We start from the raw sequence: 18,953 nt of genomic DNA, 5'->3' as shown, positions 1-18,953 counted from the left end.
AGTCGTCTTTTCCCAAGTCTTCAAGACTGTTCCCTACCATTTTCCTTAACCCCCATGGCGTTTTTCGAACGAGGTAAAATAAGAGCTGAAAAGACTTTACGAGATCACCTTTTTGACTATTCGATGGGACCCCTGATCTTCTTTTACTCCGAACCATAGGAAATGGCACAGATACCAACTTAAGGGTGATGTGATAAACGAATACTGAAAATGTAATAAGCTTCGGCACCTTATGTAAGGAGCTCATATGCAATTTTGTATTTTAGAAGTGATCCTGTTATTGCTTATGACTAGCCCACAATGAGTGCTGGAGCTTTTATATTGAAGGAGTAATGATTCCATCGGTTTCAGTGATGCTGAATGGACCGACACAAGCTTGACTACACAGACCAAAGCATATTGCAAACAAGAGAACAACTGTGAATCATCCTAAATGTGTACTATAATGTCAGGGAACCCCTTAACATGCAGAATTATGCTGTTTTAGTAATAATCTAGTTATCTCAGTTATAGTAAAAACCATTATTAATTCATTTGTTCAATATTGAGATCCTGATCCGTTTCTATTTACAGATGAGCATCATGCATTTGGTTAACATCTGTTGTTGTTCAGAAAAAGAACAAAGACAAAGAAAAGAAAAAAGACCAAAGCAGCAACTTTACATAACTGTTCAGTTCCATTTACCCTCCAGAGCAAGAATGTACCTTTGTATTCCCTCATGTCACAAGTCACTGATGACTCTTACTCTTGACAGGTGCATAAACCAATTTCTCTGTCAGCGCAGCAGGATTCTATAAAGCCTAAAGACACTGCCAGGAGATGGCCAGCTCACCCTGCAGATAGTATCATTGGGTTTTATCAGCCTTCCCGTTCCTTTATTTAATTATTAACAAGAAGCTTTCCAATGGTGTGATCATTATTTAAGAAATAAATGCAGCGCTTTATTATAATTAATTTCTGTAATATTTGATCAGATTAGGATTGCTCTTGCTTAGCCAGCCATTTTCTCCTCTTTGTCCGTGCGCAGGTAAATAAATTTGTGCTCCTGTCTGAAACATGAGAGCACCCGCATGCAGCAGAGTACTGTGTGGGGACATAAAGGAAAGGCATGTTATTTGTTTTCCTGAGTCAATAACCGAGTCATTTAGAACATTTACTGTAGTTAAAAAACTACAGGAAATCTTTTTTTTGTGCGTTTAAGAAAAATGTGTTTTTCTGTGCCCGGTCCTGAGTGGCTGTGATGCTTTCAATAAGACTCCATTTTAATAATAAACTTCCACACATAATGATGAATAAATAAGATTTGCAACCTGAAGTTTAGTCTGTTTTCTGAGAAAAAAAAAATAGCATATTGCTTTAGGTCCATTAACTAATAGTGCTTCAATATAAATATGAACAGTCCCCAGCTGGTCTCTTACTGTTCTGAAAGTCTCAAAGTTATGAAATTAGAACAGGAAAGAAAAAGGATCTACTCTCTACATGGCATCAGGGTGCGACTATTATAGGATTCCATGAACAATAAAAAAAATAAGGGGCAACAAAAACTATCAAGCTGATATAAAAGTGCACCATGTCAAGAAGGGGGTTATACTACTTTAGCTGCTCACACTTTTCAAATAGACTTTTTTAAAAAAACCCTCAAAACTAAAAAAAATTATTGTGTAGTAGCTTATAGGCTGGAGCCTATCCCAGCTGCCACTGGGCAAGAGGCAGGGTACCAAGGAACAACACACACACACACACACACACACAGGCCCCAGCTGGGGATGGAATAAGGAACCTCTTGCTGTGAGGCATCAGTGCTAGCCACCACATCATTGTGCAGCCCACAAAACCAAAGACCTGCAATGGTGTTTGCATTTCTAACATTATGTAAAAATGAGAAAATGTCTTTATTAAGAGAATCTTTATTAGGCAAAGTAGAAGACAAAGACATTTAAAAAGTATTGCACATTTTACTGTGTTTTACACATTTCCTCTTCTTTTGGGGAAAGAGTCCAGCACTTGTCATCTCTGTCAGGTCCCACAGCTGCCTCTGCAATGAACAAAACTTAGATCAGAGAAAACAAACACTTGGCTGATAAAGATGTACGTTACATCCAGGTTTAAGCTTCTCACAGCAGTTTAGGACCTAAAGGAGCTGGTAACCATACATGTAAAAACAATACTAAAATTAATTAATTGAAATTATTTTTTCAGTTAATTAACCAAATGTCTTCATCCGGTTTACTATTCTGTGTCAACATTTCAAAACTCCTGCATCTAATTCTCATGAATATCAATCATCTGAAACATTATGTAGCTGCCACAGAATATTCTGATGTTAAATTCTAACCTGAGATCTCATATACACTTTCTCTCTGCTACACGTCCAACTCTCCGTCAGTTTGTTGTTGTTGAGGTTTTTCTTTAGAAATATGTTCTACTGTACAATAGGTCACACTTAAATCACACTTACCTGGAATGGTTCCAAGGCCAGAGTTATCGAAGAACTGTTTGGGACAGGTTCTGGACAGCAGCTCTGAGCTCTCACCTGCATCAAATAATCTGCTCTTGGGGGAGTCGAGCAGTGAGATCTTGAGTGGGTTCAGCTGCTTCACAGGAGATTCTAAAACTGTACTCGGTGAGTCAATGATCTTTTTGGGAGTGACCAGAAACTTTTTGGGCGAGCTGAGGAGGTAGGAAGTTTCTAGAGTCATGGGCCGGCCCCTCTTGGTGGGAGTGCAGGGTGATGAAGGTTTGTTCACCTTAGCTTTGCTCTTAATCCTTATGTTTATGGCTCTGTTCTTCCACTTGCTGATTTCTGCCTGCTGACTGAACTCTAAGCTGATGAGACAGGGGGACAAAGGTCAGAACAACTAAACAGTGTAAACTGTCCCAGAGAGGCGACCATTTACCAGGTTACAAATGTTCTTTTATCTGAGAAGGTTGCAAATGCAAGGGAGTGGTGTTTTCATAAAAAACAAATAACCACTAGTAGCTCTTTGGAACAATCTGCATTCATGTTTAAATCCGCCTTTCAAAGTAAAAGTAAAGCTAAATCATTTGTATTTGACAATTTCTTCAAAAATGGTAAAGACAGATAGCTGTGTTTTACTGTATAATGAAGTTAAACAAATAATGAAGATGATGATTTCTGGGGTAGGTCTGACACCAGGGCTGCAGCAGAGAAGGCATTTAAAGCAAGCAAAATATTACTTTGCTCTTAACGCTTTAATGTTCTAAAGTGGCCTGCAACCATGCATTAACCTCTGACAAGACAACAATCCCATTGCCGTGTATATTTGAAAAGTTGCTCATCTTTGGCTCTCTACAAAAAACGGGTTTCTATGACTGCCTTCTTTCACCTTCCTAATACTGCCAACATCCTGTCTCAGGGTGATGCAGAAAAACTGCTCCATGCATTTGTTACTTCAAGATTGGACTACTGTAATTCCTTATTATTGGGCTGTCCCACATATTCTCTGAAAAGCCTCCAGCTGATCCAAAATGCTGCAGCCAGAGTTCTGATGAGAACTAACAGGAGAGCTCATGTTTCTCCAGTATCAGCTTCTTTTCATTGGCTCCCTGTTAAATTCAGAATAGAATTTAAGATTCTTCTCCTCACATATAAAGCTCTTAATGACCGAGCTCCATAATATCTTAAAGATCTCATTGTAAGATATTTTCCTAACAGAAAACTTTTCTCCCAAACTGCAGGTTTACTTGTTGTTCCCAGAGTTTCTAAAAGTAGAATGGGAGGTAGAGCCTTCAGTTATCAGGCCCCTCTCTTGTGAAATAAGCTGCCAGTAAATGTCTGGGAAGCAGACACCCTCTGTACCTTAAAGATTAGACTCAAAACTTTCTTTTGATAAACGGATGGCTCAGATGATATAGAAAATCGATGGATGGATAGATGGTCCATCGGACAAGCTCTTTATGACAGGCACTATGTATGATCTGATGCTGCAGTTCCTCAAAAAGGGAACCAATTTATTTTTCATTTGTGGTTGGATGGAAATGAACAGAAACTGGCTCAGTGTTGGCATACTTCTTCTTCCCACTTTCATAGAATCTTACATTAAGACAGTGTTACCTTTCGAGCTTTGTGATCTTCAGCTGAAGCTGTTTGACTTCCTCCTCCAGCTTGTTTTTTTCCAACTGAATGCTGCTCTTTATCGCCATACTTTTGGGGGGGTTTGTAAGTCTGGAATAAAGGTCTTCACCCTGTAGAACTGATTTAAACACAACCATGTTAGCTTTTATATAAGCTAGATTTCTCAAATGTACACTTTATATTGATTAGTCACTCTGCACCCTATATATTCTGCATCACTACTTCATTTATGGTTTCCATAGTAACAGAATGCACAGGCCTACTTGCCTGGAACAACGCAACTGCAAACATTCCTTTTTTCCACTGCGTAGTTTACAGATTTGGATATATAATGTTGGGCATATTTCCTCAGAGGGAATATTAATCTCGAATTTTACATTTATTTCAGGTTAAACCCATGCAGGAATTCTTAGAACACATGTTGAAAAGATTACATGGATCAGCATTAAGTTACAATCACGGTTGATAACTTTTCTGGGTGGTGGTTGAATCACTGATTTACAGGCAGTTAATTGACAATTCAATGTTTAAAGAGAACTGACTGTTATTGCATTTCTCCCGTTTCCCCACAATGATGCCTTGTCAAATAAAGAATATAACATAAAATCTTTCTTATCACCTATCAACACAGCTCCTTTTTATACAAGTATACTGTTAATCAACAGGAAGTCTTTGTTCTAAAAAAATAAATGGGCTTGTTGAGGTGCCTTGAATTTCTGGAAGTATAATAAGAGGGTGACGCTGTCTCTTGGAAACTGTGGAACCAGTTAGGGTGCAGGACACAAAGACATGGCTGATCTTAAAACGTACCTTTTTGAAAAAGCTTTGTGCTCTTCTTGTTTTCATGCATTATTTTGTATTTTTTTTTAATGACTGTTTTGATCACCATTTCATACTTAAATTGTATTGTTATTTGCAAATTGCTTTTATGATTTTCAATCAATTTTCTTGTACTTCTTGTTGTGTTTCTGCTCTTTAAAACACAGCATTGGGCTTGTGCTACATAATTAAAGCTGACTTGGGTTAAATTGAGTTGCAAACTGACTTTAAGCTTAACACACCTTGCTAACCAACACTACTAACATATGACTGAAGTTCAGATTTTTAGCTTCCAGTAAAGTGCTTACAAAACAAAAATCCACTATGGAATGATGTTGATCACATCTCGCTGACATCTACTTAAGGCTCAACATTGATCAAGTTTTTTTTAACACTTGGATAAAAATTCTTGCAGTCCATGCCGACCTGAGAGTAGGCATTGTGTCACTTATCCCGAGGTTTGCAAACGTGCACAAACCCAATGAATGAATGAAATATGGTGTTATGGTTAGAGCTCATTGTAAAATTGTTAAGCTGAGAGAACAACAACAAAGTTAGCTTGTTTTGTGTTGATTCGTCAGATTTTTGGTCTTTCTCAGATTTGTAAGTTTAACTGTTTATATTTTTTATGGTAAAAAATGGATGGATTATGTTTCACAAATGGAGACGGAGATTAAAAAAAAAAAAAGCTGAAACATACATTCACATTTCACTGCTGACTTACTTGAGTCCTCCCCTTCCTGCTGTGATTTCCTCAAAGCCTCCTTAAGCTTTCTCAGTGACTCTTCCTTTTCTCTCAACAGCGTGCTCATCGTTTGCATCCTGAAAGGTATTGCATGAAAGAAACGAGGAAAAAAAAAAAGTGTAAAAGTGCTTTAAGTTTAACAATAAAGGCACTTAAGTAAAGTCCATTTACCATTTCAACATAATCAAACAAATTATAATCTGTAAAAACAGTCGGAATGAATCCAAAGAGCTCTTACTCCTGTTGGTGATCATCTAATACTGAATTGAGCTTCACCTCCATTTTGAACAGCTTGTTCTGAAGCTTTTCCAGCTCAAGTGAACTGGGTGATGGTTTTTTCTGCAGCAGAAGACAAACAATCATAAACTGCTCAGCGGAAGAACAAAAGACCGACATTTAAAAAAAGAAACAAATAGAAGAAAAGAGGGCATGCTTTCAGTTATAAAATAAATATGCTCCAATGGTTTGATTTTTCAAACACACACACACACACACACACGCACAGCTCAAAAAATTATTACACCGTGAAAAAGAAACATTTTTTCTCACTCATTTCAGAAAGTGAAACACACAGAGTGAAATATTTCAAGCCTTCATTTCTTATAATTTTGATGATTACGGTTTACAGATAATGAAAAAAAAAAAACAGTGTCTCAGAAAATGACATACATATATACACACACACACAGACGCATACCTCAGACTCTTGCAGTTTGCTGTTTAGGCTTTGGATCGTACCCTCTTTCTCATTGACAAGAGCACGACAGTCCAGTAGTTCAGTCTGTAAGAGCTGTGTGGCCCGTTTATGGCTGGACAGCCTGCTGTTAGCATCTGTCTGTGCCTCCTGCATCCGTTCAATTCGAACACGCAGAGCCTGAAAAATAAAACTAAAGTCACCATTTTGCTATAGGTAGGCTTCTCGATTTCTGCCATGTCTAGATGACAAACTAGATAAAACTACGAAGAATAGCGATTGCCTTGGGAAGGAGCCGAAAACAGTTGTATTAATTCAATTCATAGTCCAACGACAGTGTCTGGATGTAATCACAAACCTATTGGTGTCTACTGACAGTGTAAATGAACCTCACAGAATTAAAAGCTCTACTTGGGCAGTGCTTCAACAGGTTTCAGCAGTGGATTCATCTACATTTGATGCCACAGTAGTTTTGGTGGCATCCTGCGTGGATTTTGTTCAAATAAAGTTCATTGTGTGCATCTGTCGAATTAAAGGAACTTGAACAAAAAGTGTTTTTAGAAAATCAAGCTCTATGAAACAGACAAATACAACATTAGGCAGTAAAGTAATTTATGAGGTAGAAACAGGTGTGAATGAGATATGACAAACTCACTGTGATCTTTTCTTCTGATTGTTGAAGCTGGAAAACAAGGTGCTGGTTGTCCTTGACCAAGGATGGATCTCCATCCAGTGCCTGCAGCAGAGTGGAACTCTTGCTTCTCTCCTGTCTAAGCTGACAGTCAGTTTGAGTATCCAACTGCTTCAAGTCTTCAAATAGACAACTCTGCTCATCCATCAACTGCAAAAGGCACGCAGAGAGAAAAGATTTAGGAGACAAGAAAAAGCCACCAATACAATATCAAAAAGTTACAATTTGCTGTTTAGTCTAATTCCAATACAGAAAAAAAAAATTGCACTGAAGATTGATCCGGATTCAATTCAGTACGTTTCTACTTTCTCCAGATTTGGTTATATTCTATTGAATAAAAGACCCACTATAAGAGGAAATTAAAGAGGTCAAGGCTAAAGCATACCTGCAGAAGCATCTTCTTGCTTTGTGACACTACAGATCTGCGGTCCAGTTCTTGTTTTAGGATGCCATCGAAGCGACTGAAGTCACTTGACTGGTTGGTGATCATGGACTGTAGCTCCTCCTCAAACTTCTCTCTCTCAAGGATCTCAACTTCCCACTCAGTGAAATGAGAAGCCAAGTTGACCAAAAGTTTCTCCAAAATGCAGTCCATTTTCTATCAACAAAACAAGGAGAAATAGATTCTTATTGATCCCTCCACAGTTACATAAACTGACCTTGACGGACGTTTATGTGCAAACTAAACAGTGTTGCTGACTTTATTTGTCAGTAGTTTTAATATTATGGCTGATCAGAGAAAAGGTAAGACATGTATATGCATTTCCATGTTATTTTCCACCGTTTGAGGTTTCACTGACACTCCGTCAATGTTGTCCCCTTCTTTTGCAGTAGGGTAGTTTAAAGTAATTTAAAAGGAGAATTAGCGCTACTAACCGTTCTGGAAGTACTTAATATTTTGAGTCATTAGAATCAAATGACCATCAACTGATCCCAGTGTAAAAGATTAGGATGCTAAACAATATCACAGCAACACTGCTGACATACTTTGGTTTCAAGCTAAAGGGAAAATAAGAGCCCTACAATTTGGATGCTTCTTACTGAAACAACTGAAATCCTCAATCAAGATAAGGAAACCCTCTCTTTGAAAATCACAGCAATGGGTCTCATCAGTTCCTAAACACTCGAGAGGGATTACAACAAGCCGCCGTCACACATGGTTTGTATATTGATCTCCAGTAATGATAACATCAACTTTAAACACTAACAACTTATTGGTATACATATTACACGAAGGGTGTCATGCTCGTGCATCTGTGAGTAGGTGGCATAATGAGTTCTATTGTTTGTGTATCTTGTAGGAGAAGCCTTAAATCTTACTATTGTTTTTACCTGTTAACGTGCAAATTACAGGAGCTGGTTTTAATGCATTTATACAGCGGTTAGGCTGATTGTTTTCCTAAAACATGATCAAATTGCAAGCATACAAAAGCTCATTTGCTCATGCATGTACCTCAGGAGTGACGCATGGTGCTTAGTGCACCTTTTATTTGATCTGGAAGGAAAGTTAAAGTGAGAAATGGTGTAAGGGCAAGTTGTGTATGGGTTACATTGAATTATTTAGGATCAATTAGTGAGATTTGTTGAGTTGTTTTGATTAGTAAATCTGGTGAAATGTATATGATTTGTGATAATACGTAATTAATTCTGTTATGCGTGTATAGCCGATTTGGAAACTTCAGTGATGGTATATTCCAATCAAAGAAATGTAATGCAATTCTTTCTTATTCCGGTAGTTGGTGCAGGGAGAGTTTGATACATGATGGTATTCATGAACATCCTGTTAAGTATTTTGTCTCCTTTGTTGTTAGGCTCCATGACTGTAATACATTTTTCCCCAAATTTTTGGGTTTTCTCCCGTTGTGTCCCCTGACTCCATCTCTTGCCCTGAGCAGCTGATGACTGCTAAATAAGCCACTGAGTTTCATCAGATCTTTTCACACATTACCTCTGCATTCTAAGATCTGGCAAGGCCCAGATGATGCTCCTTTTTCTTGTCTTAAATAGTGTTAAAAAAAAGAGTTGCCTCTGATGTACCCATCGGTGAGTGAATGCGTGTGATAGAAAAAAAGCAGCGTAGCCTGTAACACTGTAAAGACTAACTGGGGGATTCCACCAGGAACGTAAGCACCGCATAGCGGCTGAGCCACGGATTTGCTCTGTCCTCTGCCCAGCGTCAGTTCCCACTGGGTGCGCAACGGCAGCGGAGCGCTGGCTTGCGAACCAGCCGTATTCACACGAGATCCTGCGATAAATTGTGTGTATTGTCCTTATAAAAAAGGATGTGTTGTGTCATAAATGATGGTATGCTGTTCAACTTCAACAATTAGTCTCTTGTCGTCCATGGTGCTGACCCTCTGTGACCCTTTGATCGATTGACTGCTGACCCTGTGCCATCGGTCATGATGCAACTATGTATTGTGTTTTATTTTGAAAGGGGGCAGAAGTTTATTTTGTACCGGATTTCCTGTGCTGGTGCAATCTCCTCTGTTGAGCTTGATGCAGTTCAGCAACAGTACCGTCAAAAATAGAAGTGCAACGGAAAGAGCCGCTGCCGAGACTTTACGCGGCGAGCTCCAGGAGGCACACTCTCATTGACTAGAGTGGCAGCGATCAGCAACGGTGACCGCGGCACTGCTGTTACGTCTCCTGTGGAAATTGGCCTTAAAGGGGATATTTTTTCTTTTTTTAAACCTGGACCTTATTTCTGGCATAAAGATAAAATGGCCACGTATGTCCATATAACTGGAGCGAATGGGGCATAGACACTATAGCCTCTAAATAAGGCATTACGGCAGCTCTGAACTAACAGTGCGTGTTCATTCATTCATTCATTAGTCTTAAAATATTGGTGAAATAAAGACAGATAATGCCTTATTTAGAGGCTGTATTGTCCATGACCTGTTCTCTCCCTTTATATGGATATACGTGGATCTCGAGTGAACTAAACAGCGTCCAAAGGACGCCGACTTTCACCAAACTGCTAGCGGTAAGAAGATGAACGCATTTCAAGCCAGAAATAAGGTCCAGGTTTAAAAAACAAAAACAAAAACCAAAAAACCATGAACTTCCCCTTTAAGACGTGCTGTATGAGTGTATGTGGCTGAATGAATGGAAAGCATTGCACATTAGGGATGCAACGGCACTCGGTTAAATATTGAACCATTCGGTCCGCCCTGCACGGTACAATACATCCTTATGGACCGTGGGTTTTCAGTAATGCAATTCATTTTGCGCTGATGCTTTGCAGGCCACTGTGCGTGCCTGTCCAGGCAGGTGAGAAGCCCTCCCCGCGAGTTAATATCCAATCACTGTCCCACGCCCCCCGTCAGTCACACTGTTGGAACTGGAGGCGGGTTCAAAATGCAGCTCACATACGGAAGCAGAAAAACGAAAACAAAGAGGCATGGTCAGCAGTAGCAGAGGAGTTGAGAGCAGTGGTGGACTAGCCATCAGGAGCCCCAGGGTATTTCCTGGTGGTCTGGCCGCTGAACTGGCCCGCTCAGTGATTGCCGATGGTAGGTGGGTCGTCTAGGGGGGGCTGGTCTCTGGACTGGTCTAATAATGTTTACGTTAGTTTGACTAATTTGCATTGCAACGCATATTGAGAGGTTTTTGCTGCCAAGCAAAATAAAGAGAGCATTCTGTGAGAAAAAAATAAAAAATTGTTCTCTTTACACAAAAACCAAAACTGAACAGAAAAAGTGGCCTAAAAACCGAGGTATGGTACAGACCGGACCGGACCGTGGGATACCTGTACCGTTGCACCCCGAGTGCATATCGGAAAGACCCTCCTCAGGTCCGGGTGCAGCTCAACACGAGTTACACTCATCACAGACTGGAAATGTGTAAAGGTATAAAGACATTGGGCCCATCTTTACTTAGATTTGCTTCTCTGCACATCCACTCAAACCTTCTTGTGTTTCTCTGGGCGTTCTTTTTGATTTACTGTGGAAATCTGCCAATCTGACATGCTCAAACAACCTAATGTTGCCTGTAATGAGTATTTAGATTACAAATACACAAAATATTTCACCCTTTATCTTTGGTTGGGTCTAAATTGAGCTTGAGGCAGTCCTTTAAAGGAGCAGAGCAGCAGAACTCACCTGGAGGTTGAGCTGCCATTTTTCCAGAAGCTCTTTTTGTCTGTGTTCCCAGAGTGTGTGGAAGGAATAATCTTTTGATCTTTGGGCTTGTGCTCTGCATAGCAGCATGTTCTGCAGCCACTGTTCCACGAAAATGGACAACTCGTTGTTCACCAACTCCTCATACACTTTCTTGCAGCCAACTGCCCGCAAATGTAGCTGCGACTGTGGAAGCACAAAACAGGACTTAAGTAACATGATGATAAAAAAGCTTTATTTTAAACTGCAGAAATATATTTACCGGAATTGTTATGAAACTCTGTAGAGTCTGCAGTCCCAGCTGACACACAGCACCATACGCAGCCATCGTGGGTTTTGGAAGAGAGATCAGATAAGCAGGCTTCATGGAACGCCGCAGTCTCAGAGCCTTGTCCAGGTTTGTGGAGTTACACTTGGAACAAGTGTCTATAAATCGCTCGATTTTTCCAAAGAACTCCTGAAATGATGCAATTTCACTTGCGTCAGAGTTATGATGAAATCATAAACTATCTTTGCCTTTCAGTTAGTGATTATTATTGCACTTATTTTTATTGTCAACTGGCATTTTATAAAATAAATTGAGAGGCTTTTACATGGGATACTGCAGGTGCTGTGCTCTGTTCCCACAACCATTCACGTCAGTGTGTTACACACCCTGAAAACAAATGTGTGGGCATGCCGCCCCGTGCTGAAGTTAAAATAATTTCAACTTGGACGCAGTGCTCTATGATGGCATGTTGACGCAGCCAATCACAGGGACTCTGACAGATCCCAACAAGTCACTTAATTCCCTACTTCAAACAAACTGCCATCTGCTATCAGTTTAGCTAGATGGCTGCCTATAGTTGGTGCTAATTTTTGTGCGTCTGCATGTTACTCTGCACAACAGGTTGTCAAATTGCTCCCGACTCAACCTGAAGTAGGCCTGGAAATGGTCATTGTACAGGTGCAGCTCTTTGATGAGCGTAAACTTTTCAGGTTTCCTTTCATGCCCTTAGGTATTATACATCTATATCCTCTTGGCTGCTCTCCATCTGCATACTGCACACTTTGTGAAAGCCCTGTTATTCATTACCTGAAGATGACCTGCAGAGTTTTGCAACCGTAATGACGCCGTCTCCTTGACCCCTTCGGTCCTCAGCTCCAAACTCTTCAGCTGTTCTTTCAGGGCTGAGATGGTCGTGCTTGCTTCATTGTGCAACTAAAAGGAAGGAAGGAAGAAATAAAGAATCAAAATAACAAAAGACAATGAAAAAGTCAAATTTATACTATACATATGTTACTTTCATCGATGAAATAGTCTCTTTCTCAGTTTATCACTGCATCTGTGCTTGCCTGAAGATAACGGTTACTCTAAACTGAAGCAGTAATAAACGGTTTGAAACAGTTTTAATACAGGAAAAATGAATTTCTTATTGATGTCTGCCTCACACAAAAGGAATTAAACTACCATGTACAGAAATTCTTAAATGTGCCAATGCTTATTTGTGTCTGGGCTGGAACATTTCATAGAGGTTCTAAAAACTAGAGCAAACAAAAAAAAAAAAAGGCATCTGCTTCAGTTTTAATATGACCTGGTCTCAGCTCAAAGAGCAACTGCATATACACAGGGAGGCACAGGCTCCTGACGGTATTAACGGGGAAAGGTCTTTGTTCAAAGTATCATAGCCATCGATGAATTAAAGACAATTAAACACCAGCAGTGATTTTGTTTTGTAGTGTGAAAAGAGCATCACTAATCTGCTCTTTAATATTCAAATTAAACTGAAAATCCTCAAAAGTATATATAAAAGACATTTCAAGCACTTGTTTCACTTGAGATGTCACCAAGCTCGATAGTCATGGGTATTTAAAAGTATTTAATGTTAGAGTTAGGGTTACTTGGGGTAAGCTTTTTTCCTGGATAGCGGAGATCTGCAACTGGAGAAACACCGATTTTAGGTCTGCTTTACATACATGTACCATCTTTGTTCTTTCCTCCAGCTCTGCTCTAAGCTTTTGCTTCTCCTGCTTCAGTCCATCCAGTGCTTCTTGCAGCTGACCTCTCTCCTCACTAAGACACGTCACTTTGCACAGCAGTTTCTCCATCTCCTCTTTGGAGGACTGAATGTCAGCTTCTCTCTCAGCGAGCACACGGTCTCTTCCTGCTTCAGCTAAATGCAGTTTCTCAGTTAAAGTTGTCATCTGTGAAGAAGGAAGCAGTTAGAAAGATCTTTCAAGTCTCCATCAGAGATGCAGTTACAACAAATACAATTAAAATGTTGATTGTGTACAAAACTATAAAACAGAGGTTTATTTTAGTAAAATATTATGGCCAACCTCAGTCTGTACGGTTTCCATCCTGCTCTCCAGCTCTGCTCTGAGCTGTATGTTCTCTTGTCTCAGCCCTTCAAGCATGTCCTGCAGCTGAACTCTCTCCCCAGTCAGAGTTGTCACTTGGCATTGCAGTTTCTCCATTTCTTCTGTATGGATCCAACAGTTGGTCTCCTTCTCAGACAACAACGAGTTTCTTTCTAGTTCAACACTCTTCAGCTTCTTTGCTAAATCTCTCATCTGTTAAGGAATAACCAGATGATCATGCAGCTCTGGGAACAAATAGGCAAAAGCAGATTGATGCCACTTACAAGGTGAAATGCAAGACTGACCTTTTGAGCTACAGAACACTCCTCCCACTGCCCTGGTTTTTCCACATCAGACTTCATGATCCCCTCTTCACAGAGCTTTTCTTGGACATTCAGAGACTCTTGTGTTGAAGACACCTTAAAACAAAATGTGTAAACTTTTCATTAGCAGAAGGAGGGGGGGGGGACCATTTATCCCCATGTGGGTTTGCACATGGATGGGGAAATGGCTTTTTCAGTATAATAGAATATGAATCTGGGAGAAAGCTAACCTATCCAACACAAACCTCAGTCTGTAACACTTCAATCCTGTTTTCCAGCTGTGCTTTAAACTGTTCCTTCTCTTGTGTCAGTTCCTCTGGGATCCCCTTCAGCTGATCCGTCTCTTCACTGACAGACATCTCTTCATTGCGCAGCAGCTTCTCCATCTCCTCTTTAAGGGTCTGGGTGTTTGACGTCCTCTCAGATAGCAGAGAGTCTCTCTCTGCATGTAAACTCTCAAGCTCCTCACTCTGAATTTGCTATGAAATGGCCGAAAATGGAGAAAATTTCAATAAATAGTGGCATGGATACAATATCATTATTTACCTAAATTGACTTTTTTCATAATTTTGGCCTCAAAAATGAGCAATTGGGAATCAAGAGTGCCTAGTCACCATCCTTTGTCATGCTTTATTTTTACACGCTTAGAACAAATAAATGGCATCCTACCTGTTCTTTCAACTTCTGTAACTGGATGGTACTCTCTGCATCGTTCCCTCCACCTTGTGTGCTCTCCAGCTCTGCCTTTTGACTACTCAGCAAGGTGATCTCCTCTTGTAGAACTTTGCTCTTTTCCTGAAACATCTCCAAATCCTTCTGATTCTTAATCAGCTGAAAGATATCAGAAGCACATTGCATACAAATACAAAATTGCATTGTATACAAATAAAATTCTTACAAACACATAAAAGTGCAAAATGACAGGGTCAACGGTCTCCCACAAATGCATAGAGAAATATTTGAAAACATGTTAACGGGTGGAATGGAGAGCCATCTTAAAACATCCCTAAAGGAAGAAGAAAAGCAGTCAACATTTTGTCAAAAGTCAGCTTTCAACTGCCTTACCTCCTCTTTGGTCTTCTCCAAATCATTCTCCAGCTGTTGGATCTGTAGCGCAGCACAGAGATACCCAAAGGTTGAAAAAAACAACAACAAACAAACAAAAAAAACAAACAAAAGAACAACACAAAGCTCAGTACTCTTAAATGCATATAAGGAAGCAAGACGTTTATTATTTGCTTCAATGGTCTTGCTACTGCCTTTCTTTAGAGTCACACAAGATGTAATAAAACCTTGCAAAGGTTCAGTTTTGATTAAAAAAAAACAAAAAAAAAACAACAACTTTAGACTGTTCCACTTTTGTAATAAACACATCCTCTGTTTATGCATTGCTAAACCAGCCTTAGTGGGTAAAAAAAAAGAAAAGGCATCTGAATCTTTCATTTCTTAAAGGAATGTTCACACGAGTCAATGCGGGTTTTTACCGTTTCCATTCTTTCCTCCAGCTCTGTTCTGAGCAGCTTCTTCTCCTCTCTGAAAGCATTCAGTATCTCTTGCAGCTGATCTCTCTCCTCAGTAAGAGATGTCACTCTGTGCAGCAGCGTCTCCACCCTCTCTGAAGAATTCTGAAGACTGGCTTCCATCTCAAGCATCAAAGCATGTCTCTCTTCTTGTGCATTTGCAAGTTCCTCAGAGAGGATCTGCATCTGTTTAAAATAATTTTTTCCAAAATAACAGTCAAGGTCTTTAAAAATGAAGGTTGAGATTTTAAAAATGTCCTTTATTAACCGTCTATGTCACCTGCTGCTCAAAATCAGATTCTTTCTGTTCATAAAGCTTCATCAGATCTGATTTGGTTTGCCTTTGCTCTCTGAGGTCCTCTTGAAGAGACTCTAAAAGGCTTTTGGCATCTGTAAGCTGGATGAGAAAACATGCTTAGAGTACCTTTGAAACATAAATCAAACAGCTTCAGTGAAATATGTTGCATGGAAAAAAAAACCTGTTGTTCTAGCTCGGCTTGCTCTTCTTGTCTTCGATTCTGTTGGTGGAGCTGCTCTTGAAGTGAATACAGAAGGTTTCGAGTGTCAGTAGCCTAAAAATGAGGAAAAGACAGCAAATTTACATAGTTACATGCATACACATTTCTTTTCTGCTTTAAAATAAACTTTAAGTTTACATTTATTTTACATGTCACATGCTCTGGCACCTACAACACCCAGCAAAAACGATGGACTCACCAATCTCAGTGCAATCATTAAGAAGTTTTATTTTATTCAGACCTAAGACCAGGTTTAAAACGGCCTTCTAAAAACTGAAGGTTCATTGAAAACTTCAACATATCCACTGAAATCTGAAGAAACATTAACTAAAAAGCATTTGCTACGGTAAATCTTCAGCTCTTATTGGAAACCACTGACTTTTCCCTCATGTCTATCAAAATCATTTAAAACAATGTCTTCAAAATGTTGAGGCAAATGGTTTGCTCCAAGCTTAAGAAGGAAGTTAATGAGTAGCTATGTCTCGAAAGTTCAGGACGGGTCATAAGAGTGTGTTTGGAGACCTTATCAAGCTGTTGCACCTGGCTGATTGACAGGAAACAAGAAAAAGGGCCATTTGAAGCAAAAAAAAAAAAAAAAAAACGCTCAAATTTGGATGAACCAACTTGTACAAATTAAATCACATTTTTAAAATGCTTTATTAATCCCAGAGGGAAAATACAAATGAGTTATGCTTAGACGAAGGAAGATGTCAAAACTTTAAACTAGAAAATGCACAACTAAAGAAATGGAAACACACGAGTCATTGTTTCTGATCAAACTATGAAAAATCAGCTGAGAGAAATGAGATTTACATCCAGAAAATCCTACTATAACACCTAATTAAACAGAAATAAAATGAAAACGAGCAAAAGCAGTTATGTGGATATAAGTGATATACGGTGAGCGATGGGGTTTTGCTGTAACTGTGGTGCAAGTCCAATGAAACCAAGAATTTCTAACTGAAGAAAACAAGCTCATATGTCACTGATGACATGCAGTAGATGTAAAGATGTAAAGGTCATGTAAAGAACCAGGGGATTTGGTCATTATCCCAACAGTAACTGCACTGGAGTATATTGAAATGTTTTATTGCAGAAAGGTGGGCAGTGCCTGCTTAGACCTGTGAGGAGTGACAGGTTAGAGTTTTTCTCCTTCCAGTTGTAAATATAATGTTGAAGCATATAGCTGTACATTAGAAAACTCAATGGGGACCTGAAAATCAAGCATGATCACTTAAACTTATCATTACTCCTTACCATCTCTCTGCTTTTCTGTAGATCACCCTCCATCTGACTCTTCTGCTCTGTGATGTCCTGCAGACTAACTTCTAGTTGCTCAATCTGCAGACAAAAATGGTACATTTAGTAACTCAAGTATTTTTTAAAGCAGTTCTGTAGGATGATGCTGAGTCTTCTTCTAAATCTGAAATATTTTTCCAAGTCAAGAAAACCTATGTTCTTACCTTTCCAATACATCGATTAATTAAATAAAAAATGCATTTGTATTTCTTTAGGCAGGTGGACATAAGTTGTTCGTACTTTAACACGAGGAATGTTTGCATTGGATTAGATTGTTTTCAGTCATGGATTAATCCACGTTTTGTGGAATGTGTTACAATGGAGGAATAGAATGACAAATGTATCTATTGTAAAGGTGAATACGATAAATCTGGCTATGGATACACATGCAGTAGTTCTAAGGTCTGTTATGGTCTAATCAGTGAACATGTCTGATGGTCAGGCTCACAGAGACAACTGCTAAAGAAAACACTTCTTACATTGTATCTAGGCAGGGTGGAATCTAACAGATTTGAAATAAAAAAATAGTTACAAACCATCTCCATTCTTTTCTCCATCTCTTCTCTCAGCTGCTGATTGTCAAATCTGAATCTCTCCAGTGTTTCCTGCAGCTGATCCTTCTCCCCGCAGAGAGATTTCACTCTGCACAGCAGCTTCTCCATCTCCTCTGAGGGCAGAGTGTTGGCTTCATCCTCAGCAACCATGCTATTACCCCACGTTTCAGTGAAGTCAACTTTCTCCGTTGAAGTTCTCATCTGTAAAGAAGGGAAGGATGAGAAAGATCCTTGAAGTTTCTTCAACTCCAACTATGGCTTAAACCAAGTTAATCATCTAAATAATCTTAAGATGACAGAAATGTACGGGAGCCTTTGTAGAAGTAAAAGCATGACAAACATCAGTCTGTTGAGTTTTCATTCCGTCCTCCATGTCTGCTCTGGGCTGCGTCTTCTCCCGTCTAAGCTCCTCTAACATCTTCTGCAGCTGATCTCTCTCCTCACTGAGAGACATGACTCTGTGCAGCAGGTCCTCCTTCTCCATCGTGGATGACTCAGCGCTTGCCATTTTCTCCAATAGCAGACCATCACTCTCTGCTCGCACACTCTCAAGTTCTTCAGTCAGAGTCTGTATCTGTGAGATTGTAAATACTTTAAATGATGGGTTTTCTTAACACATATTTAAGTCTTCATCACTGTAACTGGACCTTAAGTGTGCTCTGCATCACAGCCTATAATGTTTTCTGTACCTATGGGTTTTTTTCCTGTTGTAGGGTCGTAAAGTGGGAGGACTTGTAGGTTTTTGAAGTAAATCCCCATTCCTAACTTTGATTGATAAATATTATTTACCTGAATCTACAGTGTTATTTGGGAATAGGCACTTTTTTATGATAATGTAACAACTTGACAGCTTTGTCTCATGTTATCACCAACTTATCATTTCAGCTTTTAAGGAATTCATGTGTTTTTGTCAGTGTTGGCTTAGAAGGCTCTAAGTATTTTATACTGTTTACAGAAATACTAGGAATTCTTTTTTTTACTTTTCGAACAGTCGCTGAATATAAGAAATCAAACAATTCATGCAATTATGGTATTGACATGGTGCTATTCCGTTTCAGCAACAACTGCAGCTGATAGTAATGCGCTACCAGAATCACAAAGTGGTGATAATGCATGGAACCGTTTCCTGGCTGCCATGAATACAATAACACAAGAGTGCCTCGCAACAGCTACGGTACAACTCATCTGGCACTGTGAGCTAAGATGCTGATGGTGCTTCAACAAGTCCA

At 39.5% G+C, this 18,953-nt stretch overlaps 1 protein-coding gene across 1 annotated transcript in view; it reads right to left on the bottom strand.

Moving 5' to 3' along the window:
• Positions 1-1,934: 1,934 nt before the first annotated feature.
• cenpe (centromere protein E) overlaps positions 1,935-18,953 on the bottom strand; it is a 39,684-nt gene continuing 22,665 nt past the window's right edge. Inside the window, exons 24-46 of the mRNA XM_072361895.1 lie at positions 18,065-18,298; positions 17,707-17,925; positions 17,129-17,212; positions 15,833-15,925; positions 15,634-15,750; positions 15,318-15,539; positions 14,899-14,940; positions 14,485-14,664; positions 14,079-14,312; positions 13,816-13,929; positions 13,490-13,723; positions 13,127-13,354; positions 12,246-12,371; positions 11,433-11,627; positions 11,153-11,350; positions 7,432-7,644; positions 7,011-7,196; positions 6,359-6,535; positions 5,900-6,000; positions 5,641-5,738; positions 4,077-4,215; positions 2,460-2,827; positions 1,935-2,036 (exon numbers count right to left, since the gene is read on the bottom strand). Coding sequence (XP_072217996.1) covers positions 1,957-2,036; positions 2,460-2,827; positions 4,077-4,215; positions 5,641-5,738; positions 5,900-6,000; positions 6,359-6,535; positions 7,011-7,196; positions 7,432-7,644; positions 11,153-11,350; positions 11,433-11,627; positions 12,246-12,371; positions 13,127-13,354; positions 13,490-13,723; positions 13,816-13,929; positions 14,079-14,312; positions 14,485-14,664; positions 14,899-14,940; positions 15,318-15,539; positions 15,634-15,750; positions 15,833-15,925; positions 17,129-17,212; positions 17,707-17,925; positions 18,065-18,298 — 3,882 coding nt within the window. The 3' untranslated portion in view covers positions 1,935-1,956. The remainder of the gene's footprint in view (positions 2,037-2,459; positions 2,828-4,076; positions 4,216-5,640; positions 5,739-5,899; positions 6,001-6,358; positions 6,536-7,010; positions 7,197-7,431; positions 7,645-11,152; positions 11,351-11,432; positions 11,628-12,245; positions 12,372-13,126; positions 13,355-13,489; positions 13,724-13,815; positions 13,930-14,078; positions 14,313-14,484; positions 14,665-14,898; positions 14,941-15,317; positions 15,540-15,633; positions 15,751-15,832; positions 15,926-17,128; positions 17,213-17,706; positions 17,926-18,064; positions 18,299-18,953) is intronic.

This window comes from Leuresthes tenuis, unplaced genomic scaffold (assembly GCF_036924035.1).
Source record: "Leuresthes tenuis unplaced genomic scaffold, fLeuTen1.0.hap1 SCAF_13, whole genome shotgun sequence".
Classification (NCBI taxonomy): domain Eukaryota; kingdom Metazoa; phylum Chordata; class Actinopteri; order Atheriniformes; family Atherinopsidae; genus Leuresthes; species Leuresthes tenuis.
This window is presented reverse-complemented; position numbering and strand designations above follow the sequence as displayed.